This window comes from Camarhynchus parvulus, chromosome 9 (genome assembly GCF_901933205.1).
Source record: "Camarhynchus parvulus chromosome 9, STF_HiC, whole genome shotgun sequence".
Classification (NCBI taxonomy): domain Eukaryota; kingdom Metazoa; phylum Chordata; class Aves; order Passeriformes; family Thraupidae; genus Camarhynchus; species Camarhynchus parvulus.
This window is the reverse complement of record NC_044579.1, coordinates 305,279-323,377: the sequence shown is the minus strand read 5'-3', so window position 1 is coordinate 323,377 and position 18,099 is coordinate 305,279. Positions and strand designations below refer to the sequence as shown.

The 18,099-nt window shown below is 50.8% G+C and overlaps 2 protein-coding genes across 2 annotated transcripts; one reads left to right on the top strand and one right to left on the bottom strand.

Moving 5' to 3' along the window:
- Window positions 1–49: 49 nt before the first annotated feature.
- EIF2A (eukaryotic translation initiation factor 2A) lies at window positions 50–13,656 on the bottom strand. The gene is given in 15 exon segments (XM_030954807.1): window positions 50–491; window positions 567–632; window positions 1,455–1,583; window positions 2,419–2,535; window positions 3,803–3,880; window positions 3,882–4,378; window positions 6,617–6,733; window positions 7,710–7,854; window positions 8,002–8,075; window positions 9,785–9,867; window positions 10,238–10,337; window positions 11,384–11,502; window positions 12,128–12,202; window positions 12,493–12,562; window positions 13,573–13,656. Coding segments are annotated over 15 exon segments (1,764 nt in total). The 5' UTR covers window positions 13,601–13,656; the 3' UTR covers window positions 50–425.
- Window positions 13,657–13,727: 71 nt separating this feature from the next.
- On the top strand, window positions 13,728–15,567 carry SERP1 (stress associated endoplasmic reticulum protein 1). The gene is made up of 3 exons (XM_030954826.1): window positions 13,728–13,893; window positions 13,982–14,057; window positions 14,179–15,567. The coding sequence occupies exons 1-3, from the start codon at window positions 13,810–13,812 to the stop codon at window positions 14,217–14,219; spliced, it is 201 nt and encodes a 66-aa protein (XP_030810686.1). The 5' UTR covers window positions 13,728–13,809; the 3' UTR covers window positions 14,220–15,567.
- Window positions 15,568–18,099: the final 2,532 nt, after the last annotated feature.

Here is an 18,099-nt window from a genome sequence, read left to right as displayed (position 1 = left end):
GCCCCCGCGCGCCCCCTGGCGGCCACACAGCGCTCCGACAGCTCGCTGTTACAAATGCTCTTTATTTGTATCTACAGCCCATCGTCGCATAAAGATCGCATCTCTTCTTAAATATAATAAAGCTATCAAATGTCTTTATCGCCTTCCCTTTCCCCACCCAAATGAGGAAAAACAATCTGGTCTAGGCAGTATGTTCGCAGAAAAGGAGCGCATTTCTCATTGGAACAGCAGCAGAACTGGCTGATGGATACTCATTGCTTCCTTACGGCTTCATGCGCACAAATCTTTAGGAAAACTCTTTTTTAAAGGCAAATGAGCAGCAAATCTGTGGACTGTCGAACCCTTGGTCATTTGCTGAAATGTTTAACAAAACTACATTTTGCATGAACTTTGTGTTAGCACCACACTGGAGCTTGAGGAAGGATTTAAACACCCAGTTCTAGGTCTTCCAGTTCCTTAAGGAGAGCAGCTTCTTTCTGAATCTTCTCCACCTAGAGCAGAAAATGTCATAGATGTAGCTTATTATAAAATGAACCTGGAATAAACTGTACAGATCTCAATCGTACCTGATTCTTCTCCAGCTGTTTGCCAGCAGCTGCCTGTTCTTTCAGCTGCTCAATTGCCTTTAGTTTCTGAAAAAAACAACCAACCAAACAAAAATATTGGTGAAACAAGAACAGAAAATAAGTCTTAGAAGTTGCTGATGTGTCTGATGTGTCTGGAGGCAGATCTCCATGGAAAGCACAATCCCATGAGCATCTCCAGATGCTTCACCCAGAATTTCCCACCCATAACAGACATTTCTTTCAAGAACAGAACTTGGGAACAGCAGTACTTCGTCTCAGAAACAAACACCAGGCACTGTCTCACTGAAGGGCTAGATCCAAAACTGGAAATTACTCCATCACCATCCCTCTTCACCACACATTCTCCTCAAAAAGCCTGGAAAGTTAATCCAGAGACTATGAGCAGCAAGAGGCAGCAAGATAAATGGGAAAGATTCTCTAGCCAGAACTTAACAATTTCTGTTCTGCAATTGTTTAATGCAAGAATTCTCAAGACTGGCAGTAAACTTTGCTCTCATGCCACAAGGGCACTGTTCCCTTGGCAGATGCAGGTCCCAACACCCACGGAATGCACAGAGCTCCTGTCTGGGCACCAACACCTGCCAGGGCACCCCGACCCTCAGCTGGGACTGGCTGCACCTCCACAGCATTCCTGAGGGTCAGTTTCAGAAACTCCCTGTACTGCCACCTCTGATGGGACCTACAGGAACCCTGGCACATGATGGCTGCACAGGTAGGAGGGCAAAGGGAGGTGGGTACAAATCTGGGGCAATTCCGTGAAGGTTCCTGCATCCTGCTGGACTCAGCTCACCTTACACTTGCACTAGGTCTGACAGACCAGCCCTTGGAGGAATACTGTCTGTTAGAAATCTAAGAATCTCTTCACACCTTTTTCAAATTCTTTATCTTCTTATCCACTTCAGGATCTCCCGTGGTCATGGCTGGCACAGTGTTCTGCAGGATATTCTGTGGGGTTCTGACCTGGGCAGGGCCTTGGTGTGCATCAGCTTTGGCCTCCTGTAGACACATAAACACAATATAGAAAATACCTTTGATTACAAAGAGAATGAAAAATGTCTTTAATCACTTCAGAGGATCCATTTAATATTCCTTCTTTCCCCAGTTTGCTGGGTGTATTCCAAAATCCAGGATGACTTGCTCTGAGGTACTGCATTATCCATTGATCTGCCTTCCATGGACAAAGGCTTATGTGGAACAGCTCACATGCTGTTTCTTGTTTAATTTCTACTTCCTCAAGATCCCAACCCCACACAGCACAGGGAAACACCAGTTTAAGGGTGATATGACAAATACATACACAAATATTTTACAAAGCAGACTGGGTCATTGACTGTGAAGCAAAAAAAAAGGGCTCAAAAGCAGTGCTAGAAGTTTTTTAAAATAGCATTTAAAGAAATTATTGCTGCAGAGGTTTGTAGTAATTGGAAGGCTAATACCAAAAGCTGACTTTTATCTACCTAGTCAATGAGTAGTAAGTCCAGAAGTGACAGACAGGCTGTCTCTGGTCTGCTGTAAAAACACACCTCAGCCTTGACCTGCAGGAACACAAATCACCCACCTGTTCCTCCCTCCTACCTAAAACCAAACCACATTCTGCAGGATGTGAGAAACCAGAATCACCTTGTCTCCACACTGATTTTAGCTAACATTCGCAGCGACTCAGCAAAGCTGTTACTATTGAATCACCCTTCTGTAGCTGCTCTTCTCTGGTTAAACTCTGCTGCCCTTCCCACATTGCTGCACAAGCCACTGCTCTGAGACTGACCACTGCCCTTTGGGGAAGCTAATTAACTAATTAATGTGATCCTTGTAACGATGACTTTTGCAGTACCTGTTTAGCAGCTTTCTTTGCTTCATGCTTCCTCTGATTTTTGAGAGCTATTTTAGACACTGGCTTATCACTGCCTCCCAGCTGGGGTTTCATGTTCTGGGGTGGCTCATCTTCATGCTGCAGGATATGCAAAATGGTTAAAACCCCATATTCCATGTTGGCACAGAAACCCTAAAATCTACCTAAGACAACATCATATGCAAAGATGAACCAGAAAGAAATAAGAAAAAAGAAAGAAAGGGAGTGGGGGAAAATGTATGCACTCCTTGGAACAGCCAAAGAAGGGTGAAAAGGTTTTCAAACTCATCCACTCAAGTTTGCATGGGACTACCCTGTGTGCCCCAATGATTTCATAGATTTCCAGTAAGAAAACAAAATCAAGGTTTTCTATCTCAGGAAGGAAATAAAATCCAAGAATAATAAGCTAGCACAAAATGACTGAAGCCTGGCATTTTGCTGTTGCTGACAGCTTTGTAACTCAAACTCCTGATGACCAGAGAGGAGGGCTGAGTGCTGGGAGGGGAGATGGGGGGTTCTTGGGAGGCAGTGGGGGCTGAGAAAGGGGGCTGTTCGCTGTTTTTAAGACAACTCTCAACTGTGACTGTATTTTTTTAATGCACATGACAAAACTTTTTGCCCATATAAGTAAGCAGAGTTATTTTACTGACTGTATCTTTTCCCTACTCCCTCTGCTCAGGGATGGTTTGTGAGAGCAGCCCTCAGCATGGCTAACAGAGAGCTCTCAGGCTGAGTCTCCTGCAAAAGCACCAGGTTCAAAATCAAAGCTCTCCAGGACCCAAACACCAAGGGTGCAGCTGTTAAGTGGAATTAGCTGCTACTCAGCCTACTCTGGAAACTTGCAGAAAGAAAATAATTATACAAGCAGACCACTGTACTGAAATGTGTTTAAGTTGCAGCTGACTTGCTAACGATCCAATCTCTTTCTAGTAAGTACGTTTACCTTATTAAAAAAAAAAGAACAAAACAAAAAACCCAAGAAAGAATGGCTGTTGGGAGGCTGCTCATGGCAAGTCAAGTCACCCAGATGTGAGGCTTCTGTCCTAACCAGAGCACTCAATTTCACCACAAGCCACACTTGGAGTTTAGTGTTTCAGTGCATGTTGCAAAGAGTATTACAGGAGTTTGCAAATGCTTTGTGAAAGGACAGTATTTGGGCCAAAGAGATGAGAGCTTTCTAGCATATATTCTTGCAAACTGTGAGCAGAGTGTCAAAGAAGGTCACCAAAACCCCTCCAAACCCCCATAGTGCTGTCAACCTGGTTACTGTTCTCATGTTCCTCCTCAAAAGCACACAGCTCCGTGAGGCCAAGCTGCAAGGAGACGAGAGCCAGGCGGGCAGTGCCCCCGGCACAGTGGCACTCACCAGCTTGGAGCTCGTGGCGGGTCTGTTGCGCAGGGCGGGCGGGCGGTACGCCTGCGCGGGGCTGGGCTCGGCGCGGCCGGGGCAGCTCACTGGGGACCGCCTGGTACCTCACCGCTCTCTCCGGGAACACCCCGTCCAGGAAGGGCTGCCAGAACACCTGCCACATCTCCTGGTCGGCCGGCACCTCGTGGGAGTGCAGCACAGAGCCCGTGTAGTGCCAGATCTTGTAGCCGTTGCCGACGCGCAGCCGGGGAGCGCACGTGGCTGTCACAATGTGCTCCCCGTCGGGACACCACGCGAAGTACGTGGAATCCGAGGCCACCGGCTTGGAAATCAGCTTGTAGTTCTTAACGTCCCACACTTCCATCTGTCCCCTGAGGTTTCCAAACCCTGCCAGCACCAGGATGTGTCCGTGGGGGCTGTAGTAGGCAGCATTGCGAGGCCCGGTGCCAAAATCAAACACGGGGTCACATTTCAGGTTAAAAACCGTGGCTTTGGCAGGCATGAAGCCATACACAGCACAGAACTCGACAGAATTGGGGCTCCAGGCAACATCGTAAATAGGGCCATTTTTGGCTAAAGCAAAAGGAAAAACATGCAGCTGTTGGGAGAGTCTGTTTTTTCAGAGCAAGCCAAAACAAAATCCATAGTGACTCTTCATACTTCGCTAAAATGCTGTATTCTAATTATTGACAGTGAAAATTAATTCTGCTAACAACAGAGGGAAAAACAACCTTGTATCTTCTGATAACTTTAGTTACAGTTTGCAACAACCACTGCAGTCATTCCAAATTACCTCTGTATGGCCAGCACCAACACTTTAACAGTAAGCATAGCTGGACATGTAAAAAAATTCAATTTTTTTTTTTTCCTCAAGTATGACCTCAGGACCTTCTCAAATTGTCCCACTGGAAACCTGCAAAAACAGGAGTTTTATACCAGCTGGATAATAGCTTCTCTTCTTTTAATCTAAGAAATATTGTGTAGTTCAGCTTTGTAGAGGTAAGCAATAGTGACTTATCTTTGGACCGTGCCCATGCACAATATTTTATAAGTCAGACTTTAATGTGGGTGAGCACACAAAAATGGCCTTACATGTAACGATCAAAACTTGCTACTGTTAGAAGTTATTCTGGGGATTGGAACATTAGGATATACTGAAGAATAATGAATTAGTGATGAAAACTCAGGTAAAATACCCAGAGGTAAACACAAACCACAGGCCATTATAACTTTTCATCATCTGGGTATATTCACCCATAGTTCAGGTAAATGCCAAATGCGTTACTGAGTCCTTAAATCCAGAGTTGACCCAAGATGTTCAAACTGAGTTAAATGGTTCATGTCTCTTGTCACTCTGAAGTCTCATTATCTTTAGAAACAAGGATGTATAATCACATTGTGTGTTCCCCTTCGAAACCTTTTCAGTGACATTAACCCAATGCAGCTCAGCTACAGAGGTGACAGAAAATGACACTTGGTGACAGCAACAGCTGGAGAGATGAGGGCAGCTCCATGCAGGCTTCAGAGCCTCTGCCAGAGCCTGCAGCAGCACCACATCTTAGCTGAAAATGAAAAGCCCTCTGCAAATGCCAGAGTCGAAAAAAGCTTCAAAACTCCACTTCAAAAAAGATCCAACTCCGCAGGCACTCTCAGTCCAAGTGCCCACCACTTGCTTTTATCAGTTTGGACTTTTCCTTGAAAAGGAATAGCTAAATTAAATGAAAAGACTTCCTGTTAAATACATAGGCAGTAGAAATAAAGAACATTCTAGTAGGTGTGTAGTTAAACAAGTAGTGCTCTACTTGTAAGCTGGGTTAAACTACTCCCAAAGAGATTCTATATACTGAGTCATGACCCCAAATCTCCTTCCCCAGGGGAGTTACTATCAAGGGGAAACAGGGCACAGTACTCATCCACAAGTTTTGCAGCAGAAGGCAAACTGAAAATGTTCCCAGCCAGCATTGCTATGGAAGTTACATTCACAGTACCTCCAGCAAAGGTAGTCCACATCACCCCACCCCCAGTGTTCCCAAGCACTCCCTACAAACCAGCCTCTACAATCCCAAACAGGCCAGATGTTTGCACACAAGAGCAAGAGCTTGAGAGAAGGAAAAAAGACCCCCACAGCGGAAGTTAAGGCATGGACTTCCAGTTAAAGCTAGACACTGGAATTAAGCACATTCATCTTCTGCCCTCCAATATGTCATTTTTAGATTTTAAAACATTTTCAGTATTACAATACAAAATAAAGGAGTTTTATTTTCCAACAGACTTCAAAACATTGCTGTCACTCTGCCCTGGCTCATTGAGGGCAGTATCTTGCATGTGTTTAAGTGCAGGTAGGACTATTCTGTTTGGTGACACACATTCCTGCCCATTATGGATTCTCAGACATCAACCTGGCTCCACTGTCCAGGTGTTTTCTCAGAAAACAAGTATAGTTCCCGCCCTGTGCACCTGAACACCTTCCCAGTCAAACTATCAGTATGTATTAACTGGAACCTATATGTATGCATTAACTGAAAGCCACTGACATTAAGATGGTAAGTCTACCAAACGAAATAAAATCCAGCTACTGAAAAAAACCCCACACCAACCCAGAAAAAAGCAACATCCTCCTGCAGAGGTAAAAAACAAACAACAACAAAAGATAAAAAGGTGAAGGATTTTTTGTTTAGAGGATTTTGTTCTAAGGGTAAGTTCATGAGACTAAGGAGCCCGGCAGAGGCAGGAGCTGCAGGGCAGGGCAGGGCAGGGCAGGGCAGGGCAGGGCAGGGCAGGGCAGGGCAGGGCAGGGCAGCAGGTACTCACGCAGCTGCACCACGGCGCTCTCCCCGCTGGCTGCCAGGTAGTGCAGCGTCTGCTCGCCGTAGTACGAGGCACCACTCTTGTCCACCTCGGTGCTGGCAACCACCAGCACGGCCGTGGCTGTGAACACACACAGTTACTGCAGCACAGCTTCTGAAAACCACAGCAGCCACTGCACTAAACACCTGACAGCAAAACCAGCTCCGCTGTGAGTTCCTGCTGGTTACTTGTGTGGTAGGGCTGGTATCGTTCTCTTTTGAATTGAGTTTTTCCTAAATGCTAATACAAAAACACTGAATACATTCCTTTCTCAGGTGGAAAACATCAGCTCGGTCTATTCATTTACTGTTAGATCACAAGCAAGTGAACATCCTTTGCAGCTATTAAAAAAAAATTAAACTACGGCAGAAACCAAACATCCTGATCAATCCTTGACTGAAACAGTTCTTCAATGTCTTCTGTATGCACATCTGCTATCCAAAACTGCACAGGCACTGTCTCATCAGGGCAAGGCCCAGCCTGCCCCTTCCCATAGACACATGCACCCCAAAATGTCTTGAGCAACAGTCTTTGCTGTCTCTCACAGTCCCCAAGCATGGTTTCTACATGTGCGAAACACCTTCATTTGTATTCCAAACTATGTGGGTTCAAGTCAAATGATTTGTACAAAATCATTCTGAAACAGCTCACTGCTAACCAACAACAAAGCACAGAGGCCTCTCAGCTCACCCCAGTTATCATATGTATGCATACAGATAATTCTACACGTTAAGATCATATCATCACATGAACTGTTGCTATGTTTACAATCCAATTACATTATCGACACAGAATGCAGAATTATATAGGAATTTGTCATTCAACTGAAAAATTTACCAGCATGTATAGAATATTTTCAAGCACAACACAAAAAATGATGAAAGTCACAGGGTAAGTTCTGAGAACTCCAGGGCGTGCAGAAATGCACCTCAGCAGAGCATTAATGGCTGCCGTCAGGATTTATCAACATATGCAAATTAAACACAAACCCCACACAGCAAACAAAGTCAATCCAAAATGAGCCCAATATAAAAGTCTCAGTACATAGCTGCTATACCTTTTTTGTTCCATAGCATTGTCACCTTGTCAGCTTTAAAGAAGCTTTTGTTGGCTAGTGCTGACTGCGGGCCCCCGAAGTTGGGGTACTGGTAGAGCCTGACAAAGGACGGAGCACCTTTGCTGCCTGGGACATAAACAGCAACCTGAAACAGCCACAAGATTTCACTGCAGGTTAAAGCCTTGGTAGCACAGGGTATGGTTACAAAAATAGTTACACTGTACTAAAATCACAGTGGGTTTTTTTTTTAAGAAAACAAAAAAAAAAAGATTGGAAGCTGGATCAGAAGTACCTTGGTTGGCTGTGCTCCTGGGGACAACACGAAATCACTGACCTTCTGCAAATGCAGCTTGTTTGCAATGGTATCTGCCAAGAAAAAGGTCACAGATGTCTGATGTTAATGACAAACCATGTTGCCTGGATGTCCTAACCACATCCTTCGATGGGGCTGTATCCTGGATAACACAGACCAGTAAAGACAATCACAAAGGATCTCTTTTTCTAAGCAAACAACTATTATTTTCCCATTTCACCTACAAAACCAACTTTAATCAAGCCTATGCCTGAAACTCAGTACTTAGTATTTGGAAGTTCAAAAAGCAAAGGAAGCCTCTGAACCCAAGGTGAATGCAGCCTGTGTTTGACGTATGACGTATGACGTTGGCTATCCTGCATTTCATGGGCTGTCTGATGGGGCAGAGAGTGTGATGCATTGTTATACATATCCTGAAAGCAAGAAGAGAATGAGCTGGGGGGGGAAGGTGGGGGTGGAGTTAGGCGTTCTTATAGTTAAATTTTGTAACGACGGTTTTTCAGGCCGTAGATCTCAGAGAGAGGCCGAGTGGGAAGCATGATAGAATTTGTTTTGTTTCTAGGGTTGTGCTTTGTTTCAAGGGGGTTGGCGGTTGCCTCTAACCCCTCCCCTTATTACGGGGTATCGGGGCTAGTTGTAGCGGCGGTTGTGGGGTGTGGTTGGCTAGTGAGTTTAGGGGTTTCTTTTGTTTCCTTGGTGCTTGTTAGGGGATGCTGGTGGTGTTTGTTTATTCACTTTCATTGGCGGCGGAGCCTTATCCGGAGGCTTGGGGTAGTTCTGGGATTGTTGGTTATGGTCTTGGGATGGGATTGGTTGTGGTGGTAGGTCTTGTGAGGAGCGGTGTGTTAGGGAAGCAGATATTCTTCACCTTATCTGTGCTGGCTTCAGTCACATTCAGGTGCCATCGCACAGAAGCAGGGGCTCTCCCCTCACGCCTGCACGGGATAACTATTCCCAACAGGCCTGCTCAGGGCTCAGCACTGCCCCTTCCCACAAACAGCTGATGGCAACAGCATCACCCTACAGCTCCACTGCAGCCAGGAATGTGCACTGCCAGCAGACATCCTGCTGAGGCTGACATTCCATGCTTCCCACAGCTTGATTAACATCACCAGGGCTAATTCTCAGGAAACTGAACCTCTTGCAGCTCTAATTCTTCTATCAACTTTATATTTAAAACAAAACAAAGAATGCAAAACTAAATACAAAACTAAAACCACAGGCTGCTGTTCTCCCCTCAGTTTTCTTTTCACTCCTTTACATTTTTGTTCTAATTAGTTTTTATCTTTCTGCTTTTTTTCTTCCCCTTTCCCTTTTAAACACCTATCGACTCCAGATATTCTACCACCAACAGTAAATCTCTGTGGTAAAAATCTTCAGGTTTCACTATTTCATTTTTGCCACCAATTTTTTAATGAGCCATTTTTAGCAATCTATTGACAGAATATGCACAACCCAAGGAAGTAATGGCAGATCACATTTTCTACAAAACAATTTCCTGGATCTCATTAAATGAGTAGCAATATAGAATAAGGCCTTCTTTACTGAGAATCAGATGCCTTTCATATCATGTCAGTCAGTGAAAAGATAAATAAGAAAGTGAAATAATGATTCTGAATTCCAAACGGAAATAGAATGTAGGCAGTATTTGAAATAAAAGGCAAGCAAATGAAGAAACAAAGAAAAACCTGAAAACAAAAACCACCCCTCAAAAGAAGCAGCATTTATAGAAGGAATGAAATGTAGAGAAATACTCGCATACTGAAGTTGTTGTTTTCAAAGAAGTGCACTTCATTGTTCACATTTCTGGCACAAATGCTTTCATCCTCTGCCCAGCAAGGACACCTGCACATTAAGGGAAAAGTCAAAAACACAAAATGATGGTCATCATTAGCACTCCAGGATTGTTTTTTCCCTCTACTGTGAACCCAGTATGTTCAAACATGATACATTTAATGTGGCTAAATGACATCTGCATAGCAAAAATATACAAGTGGACTTAGTTATTGTCTGCTCAGCTTTCCTCTGTGGTGCAAAGTGAGAGTGAATTTACAGTAAACTACACACAGACACCCACAGGCATAGACTCTGGCTTTCAGTTAGCAGCAGGCACTGCTTTGAAAGCCAACACCACACTAACAGCTCCATTTACCTGGATCAGATTTTGAAAACCACATTTCTTTGTAAACAATTAGCATCTGGAAAGCTTATTTACCAGTTCTGCATCTTCTTCTGCACAAAAGACTTTAAGCATTTTCCAGTTCTCAGATCATGAAGCTGCAGGTTGGGCACCCCTGCTGTGCCATCCTTAGCAGCTGCAAAAAAACAGAGTGGTATCTGAGGCTTAAATCTGCTTCACCCCAACATCCCACCTCATGGTTCTGCGTGAACTTCTCGCAAGCATGCAACTTCTGCCCCTGAGGGACCAAACCCATGAATGCTGACTGCTGTACCTATTAATACCTCATCTGTTTGCAGAAAGAACTCACATTTGGAGTGCAGGGTTTCTACTCCCTACTGCAAGGCTGCAACCAACACCTGCACAGCTTTTTAATCCAAACCCAAAACCATCCTCAGGGCAAACAATGGAGGCATGTTCTCCAGTCCAGTGTTTTGCTCTCACAGGAATGAGATGATTTTGTCCCTTCCACTGCAGTCACGGCTGCTCTCTCTGCAAGCCATGCAAAACGGTTCTGCTGCTTTTAAGCTGTCTGTACTCTCCTCCTTACCCAGGCTAGCATAGCCTGCCTGCTGCTGTCAGTGATTTACAGCAGCCCCAGAGCAGCTCACAGCTTGTGTGGTTGCCTTATCCTACTGCCTGTCCCAGCTCCCAGTCTGCCCACAGCCTGGCCAGCTCCCAAGGCCCAGCCTTGCCCAGCTCTTCCCTCCCAAGGCAGCATTTACACTGTCTGTGCCTCAGGCAGGACCGCAGCTCTCAGACCCAGGATCTCAAACCCCCCAGGGAGGCAGAGCGGGGAATAAAGCTCTGGACATGGAGAACCCTCCAGCCATGGGCCCCCAGGCAGCACAAAACTCTCCAGGACAGCACACCATCTCCCTAGCCTCCCCAAGCACACGAGCTGCCTGCAGGGCACACTGCACCAGGACCATTTCCCAAAGCTTAGGAAACACGTGCCTGAGTGACAGAGTGACTGTGAGCACGAGCACTCTGACAGAGCGTGCGTGAGCATGGCCAACACCAGCTGCTCTGACAAGGCATCCCTCCCTCTCCACTGTGCTTCTGACTGCCCACACAACTTCCCGCACTGCTCATTTGGCCAGCACACACGCTAGAGGCCATAGACATGGGCTCAAAGTCTCCCAGCTGGCACAAAGCTTCCCCAGCTGGTACAATACTCACTTGCATAGGCCTGCCACGTTGCCAGAACATTATTCTTTGGCGAGAATTCAAGGCAAACTGTCTTTGGGAGATCAAAGGAATGCAGTAACTCAGCTCTGGTGACATTAACAACATTGACTCTGGAACCAAAAGACGCTATTTCAATAAAACATGCTTACAATAGTTAATTAATGCTGAGAGAATTGTTCAAGTATTTGACTCTTCTAGATCTGCTCCAAATTTGGCCAATGGAACAAAATCGGCAGAGCTTCCCCCACCCCCCTTGTTTTTACTGAATTTTTCCAAGAGCACATTCTAAAACCAGACACCCAAGCCTGACAGAAACCACTGGTCAAAACATAACATGTATTTTGGTATGCAGCACATAAGCTCTAAATATGAGAGTAAACTCTATAATGCACCTGATCTATAAAAAAAGGAACCTTGTATTGTAAGGTTCACAAGGTGAATAGACTCATCATTTTCTGTAGACTCTACTAATAGATTAATCCCAGAGACCAGGTACTGGGAGCCATGAATAAAAAAACAACCAAACAAAGAAAGTATACCCAGACTGCATGGGAATGGGTGCATCATGGGTGCACCAAGAACACAAAATATTTCATCTGATGAAGTCCATTTAAAGTGTACATGCAAACACTTGCATTAACAGCAATCACCTTTACACAGACAAGAGTAAATGAGGCATAACTGATTACATTTATTTAATGCAAGCTCAACATTAAGATAATAAAATACACCCACTTTTCTCCATTGCACCAGCCAAAGAGGGAGCCGTCCTTGCTAAAAGCAACAGCTTTGCAATTTTTTCCAGAATCCCTAAAGAAATGAGAAATGTACATAAGTACCCAACAGTGCCATAGTTAAGGTCTCCTTAACAAAAACCAACACAAGAGCTTTCCTGCGGTGCTCCTGAGGAGCCCTGTGTCACAGTGCAGCCCCTGCTACCCCTGCCCAGGGACTGTCACCTGGCAGCGAGAGCTCAGGCAAGGGCAAAGCCTTCCAAGCCATCAGTGTTCTGAACTCACTTATATTCACACATTTTTCAATCCCACAGTCTACCCTAGCTTCTCAGAAAGCAATTTCTTTAGTGCTAGTGCCAGCAGTACCTTTGGAATGCCACGCTCTCAGTGAAGCTGGGGGGCCCATTCACCATGTACAGCCCCTCGGAGCCTCTCACTGCAAGGGGAAACAAACAACTCATTTCAAGTGCAGGAAATTGACAAAGCAGGTGATTTTCTAACTTGTGAACCCTGAGATATGCACGGCGCTTCCCATAGCTGCTCTAAGGAAATTCCAAAGCACAGCCGAGACACGGCCCTGGAGCTGCCACCCCTGTGCAGGATGTGCCCCAGGGTGGGCAGCCACAGCCTCACAGGAGAGCAGCACTTCTCATGCCTCAGTACAACTGTACAGGGTTCATGCACACCACAGCCCCCAGAGACCCTAAGGGAGCCCCTAACACACCTGAGCTGTGACCCAGGATCAGCGCAGCCCTGCTGCACCGTGTTCTCCAGCCCCCCGGTCACGCTCCCCGTTAGCATCCAAACTCACAACAGACCGCAGCGAGCAGCCAAAAATCCACCCGAGCAACTGCCGCCCCCACGGGCCCGAGTGCGGGGAAACGGGCTCGCGTTTAAAGCTTACAAATACAGAAAAGAACAATACGCATCCCGTATGTTGGGGCAGTTTAAACAGTGAGACACGGAAAGGGAACACGACTTCCGAGAAGCAGCAGCCAAAGCCCGCGGACGCAGCGGACACGGCAGCGGGCTCCGGCGGCAGCGGCTGCCCGCGCGCCCCGGTACCCGCGAGTGAATCACCCGCGGCCGGAGAACGAATCCGCGACACGGGGCCGCGAGGGCCCCGCGAGGCGGGGGAGGCGGCGGCGGGGCGCCTGCTCGGGCGGAGGCCCGGGGCAGGAGCGGGCCCTCCTCTGGGGCGCCGCTGCTCGCCCCGGCCCCGGCCCCGGCCCAGCGAGCACAGGGCCCGGCGAGCCCTGAGCAGCGCCGGGGCCGGCACCGTCAAGAACTCCACGACCGGGGCCGGACTTGGCCACGCCGCGGCAGCGCACGCCAGGGAGGAGACGCGCGGCGGAAACCGACGGGCACCGGAGGGGCCGGAGGCCACCCCACCCCAACCTGGCCGCCATCTCCCGCGCACCGGCCCCGGGCCCGGGCCAGACGCACCTGCGAGCAGCGGCGTGGGCGGCGCCATCTTGGGGCGCGGGCGGAGCAGTGTTTCCGGTTCCGGGGCGGCGGCGACGCAGCGGCCGCAGCGCGCGCCACGTTACCGGGCGGGGCGGGGCCCGGGGCGCGTGCGCGGGTTGGCGCGCGCGGGCCCCGCCCCCGGCGCGCTCCCGGCGTGCGGCGCGCGCGGTGCTGACGCGGCAGCGGCGGCCGGGCCGGACCGGGCCGAGCGCGGACATGGTGGCCAAGCAGCGCATCCGCATGGCCAACGAGAAGCACAGCAAGAACATCACCCAGCGGGGGAACGTCGCCAAGACCTCGGTGCGCGGGGCCGGGCCGAGCAGGGCGGGCACGGGCGGGGGTGGCGGGGCCGGGCCGCGCTGCGCTGACGGCGGTGCTGTGCTCGCAGAGAACGGCCCCGGAGGAGAAGGCGTCGGTCGGGCCCTGGCTGTTGGCTCTCTTCATCTTCGTGGTCTGCGGATCAGGTGAGCGGCCGCGCGCGGCGGACGGGTCTGGCGGCGGCTCGGGCCGGGCGCTGCCCCTCGGAGCCCCCGAGCTCGCTGCTGGCGCTGCCCGGCGAGCGCTCCCCTCTCCGCTCTCTTGCAGCTATCTTCCAGATCATCCAGAGCATCCGGATGGGCATGTGAGGGGCCGGTGTCGGGCCATGGCCCGCCGGCCCCGGCCGCCGCGGCAGCTGCCGAGGAGCGGCGCGCGGCTCCGGCCGTGTCGCATTCCAGGTCCCTTCACGAGTCATTCCGAGTTTTCTAGCCCGTGCCACAGTGCCTTGAACAGCACCACATGTATAAAGCAATAAAAGTCTATTGTTGATCTACAATCGTGGACCTACTTATTCGCTGAAGATCCGGCCTGGTCTCTGTAATACGTGGAGCTATACGCGACGTAGGTCCGTAGGAACTGGCATCTGTTTAAACACCGGTCCCAGATCAGTGCCACCCTCGCTGTATAGCTGGAAATGGCTTTATTTGACGCTGGAAGCCAGGATTCCCGTAGAGGCTGGAGCCCGACTGTGCAGCATGTTCCGAGGAGCCTCTTTTGCTCCGACCCCGCCGTGCATCCTCCCGTGTGCGCCGGGCGGGCCCACTGCAGCATGGGCAGTGCTCGCCGTCCCCACGCCACGGCACCGCCTGTAGCTTTGTCCTAATCCACGCCAAACGCTTGTCTGTGTAGGGGTAGAGGGGTGCGAGGAGCTGGCACGGCCGGGCAGCAGCTGCTCTGGCAGGACCCAGTGCTGGAGCTCCGTGGACTGCGGGAGCACCCTGGCCAGACCTGCGGCTCCCCAAGCCTCTCCCGGCCCTGCCTGTGCTGTAAATACTTCTTGGACAACTTTCAACAAGTGGTGATAGTTTTAAATTTGACAATGTTGTGTGGGAGTATTGGGTGCGGGGGGGACACACGCTGCCTCCCTGCCCACAGTTCTGCTTCTGTATGTGCAGCCCCTGCAGAGTGTGGTGTGTCTTGCAATATATATTTAATCCTATTTAAGGTAAAACCTGCCTTCAACTCGATTTCTTTTAACAATGGATTCAGTACTTAACTGCTTCCCTACTGGTGATCACAGTTCCTTCTTCTGTAGACGACTGTAACTTGAGATCACGTGGAAAATGCTGCTATTGATCATATTTCCCTGCTGATGGCCCTGACTCCTGCTGGCTCTGCTGTCTGCGTGGTGACAAAGGTGGTGGGAATTGCTCTGCTGTTGCTAAACGAAGATTTCCCCAGATTTCTTAGAAGACAAATTTTAAGTCTGGTTACACTAGGAATCATAGAAAACAAAATGAGTTGAGGTTACTGAATTGCCTGTTAGCCGTGAAGGAGCAGATCTGTACGCGTTGTATTTCCATATGGAATCACTGGGACTGCTGTGAGCCAGGGCTGGCCAGGGCACGGGGACCTTGTGCTGGGACACCTTGTGCTGTGACAGCGGGGGCAGTCTGTATCATCGCTGATTTTAAATAAAGTTCTTTTCAAACGCAAGCTGTGTTCACTCTGATGTGGGCAAGGCAGGGCTCTCTGCTGGCTGTTGAAACCATTCACACCAAGCAGGGATTGATTGGCTTTTCCCTGAGAGGAGCCTCTGTGCCATGGGGCAGCTGGGGCTGGGCCAGGCTGGCCCACGGGGCCTGAGCTGGGGCTGCCGAGGCTCTGGCTACACCCAGCTGCCGCTCCCCTTCCCCCTGGGGCCCGGCCATCCCCCGCGGGGCTCAGCAGGCGCCCTCCTGTCCCCTCCTGCCTCTCTGCTCCCGGGAATGGCGCAGTGGCCCCAGGGGCCTGGCTGTGCCAGCACAGCAGCTGCTCCCGGGCCGTGGGAGCGTTCAGGGTGGCTTGTACGAGCTGGTTCTTTGAAGTTCAGTGAGCCTTGCTTTGGTGCGAGCTGGGCACAGAGGTGTGCGCCGCGCTGTGCTTGCATTGTGAGGGCCGTGGGCAGCGGCAGTGCCAGAGCTGGGGCTGGGGGCATCTCTGGAGGGCCCTTCTGGCCCCAGCAGTGCTCTGGCTCCACACATCCAAGAACAAATGCTGCAGAACACCACACTTGTTTCTTTCCGAAACCCATGAGAGCAATACCCGTTTATTTCCCCTCGTGAGGTGCAGTTTGTCGTTTCCAGGCCCGAGAGCTGAGGCGTTCTGAGGCGCTGGCTGTGACCCGTGCCACAGCCGCGGCTGCTCGGGCTCTTCCGCGGAGCTGAGCTTGCTCCGGTGACGTCACTAACCACCTGCAACACACTTGTCTCTCGATTTTTATTTTTTTTTCTTCTGTGAAGCCTTCTCAAGGCTGGCTGCAGGACTGCGCTTCAGCAGCGCATCAGGAGGGGCACACGGTTTGCTTCCCAAGGCGGGAGCTCCCTGCTGTCCTGCCAGGCCTCTCCCAGCTGCTGGCGCCGCACAAAGCGCTGCAGCCACGTCCCCGGCGCCGTGTCCCGCCCATCTGCGCACACGCAGCGCGGCGGGGACCCGGCAGCGACAGGAGCCACGTTCTCCAGGAACAGCCTCGTGGAGCGGGGACAACCCCTGCGCCGAGGCGGGACCCCGGGACAGGCGGCGGCAGCGTCGCTGGCAGTGACGGCGCGAGGGCCGAGCGACGGGGAACCGGGTCGAGGCAGCGGATCCTGGGCTGCGGAGACGGCCCGGGATCGGGACCGGGAAAGGGAACGAGAACGGGACCGGGACCGGGAATGGGACCGGGATTGGGAACAGGACCGGGCGCAGGCGGTGCGGGGACAGCCCCGCCCCGCCCCGCTCCACAGCGCCGCCTCGCGGCCGCCGCGGCCCCCGCAGGTCCCGCTGCGCCACGGGCGGACCCGCCCGCCGCAGCCGGGGAAGGCTCGGCGGAAGGCTCGGGTCTGTCCCGCAGCCGGGGAAGGCTCGGGTCCGTCCCGCAGCCCGGGAAGGGTCTGTGCCGCTCTGTGCTCACCTCACCCGGCATCTGCCCCAGAGCCGCCTCACTGCTGTGCCAGCCTCCTCCTGCACACGCTCCCGTCTGAGCCAGGGCCGCGGCCCTGAAGCTCTCCTCAGTAAGCATTTCCTCCGCATCCTCCGCTGTTTCCGTAGCTTTTCCCCACATCTTCTGTCACGTCCGGTCTGAGACGCCGGGCCTAACTCGGAGCCCCCTCTGCCCAGCTTCAGTGCATTCAGAGCGTTCTGTGACGCCGCGACTGCAGCCCGCTCCCCACCCGTGCCAGAGCACACGCTGCCGTGAACGCAGCAGCTGAATCCTTTAGAGCAAAGCTGTGGAACAATGTCGAAGACACGTGTTAGAGCACCCGCATCTGGTGCGGAGAGCCGGCTCCCGCAGCCAGCTCGCCCCCGGGCCGGCCCAAGCGTGCCGGGCCCCGGCGGGAGCCGGGCCAAGGACGGGTCGGTCACAGCAGCGCACGGGCGGCACCGAGCCGGGCTGGCAGCAGCCCTGCGCCACCGAGGCTCCCTGCCATCGGCAGCCTCGCATCTACTGACACCACGGCAGTGGCACTGCGAGAACTGCTGCTCCTTTTCCTCAGGCAGCCTCTCGAGAAGAGCCCGCAGCATTCCCAGACCCTTTCCTACAGTCCACAGGGCTCTCACAAGCCGAGCCGCTGTCCAGAGCTGAATACAGCTTATCTCTACGTGAAAACTAAACACAAACCCCCCAAAGTATGCTGACAGGAGCAGAGCAAAGCAAAGGCTTTCTAACAGCATCAGTTCAATCTTTGTCTCATCCCCTTTTTCAGATTTACTAAATGCTTCTTGCTTTTGGAGAAAGCGCCTCTGCAGCTCCCCGGTGCGAAGGATGTGCCCATCACTGCCCCACAGCTCTCACACAGAGGAACAGGCATTCCCAGGGGAGCAGAGCTGCTCCCTCTGCTCCCAGCAGGAAAACAATCGCCACCGGAGGCAGCTCCAGAAAGGTGTCTCTGTTCTGTTTCACTCAAAAGTGAACTGACAGCTACGGAGTATCCTCCAAGAAGTTTTAATCAACTACTCACCTGAGGGACTCGTTCCCAGAAATCCCCAATTTGTCCCTTTTTTCTTACT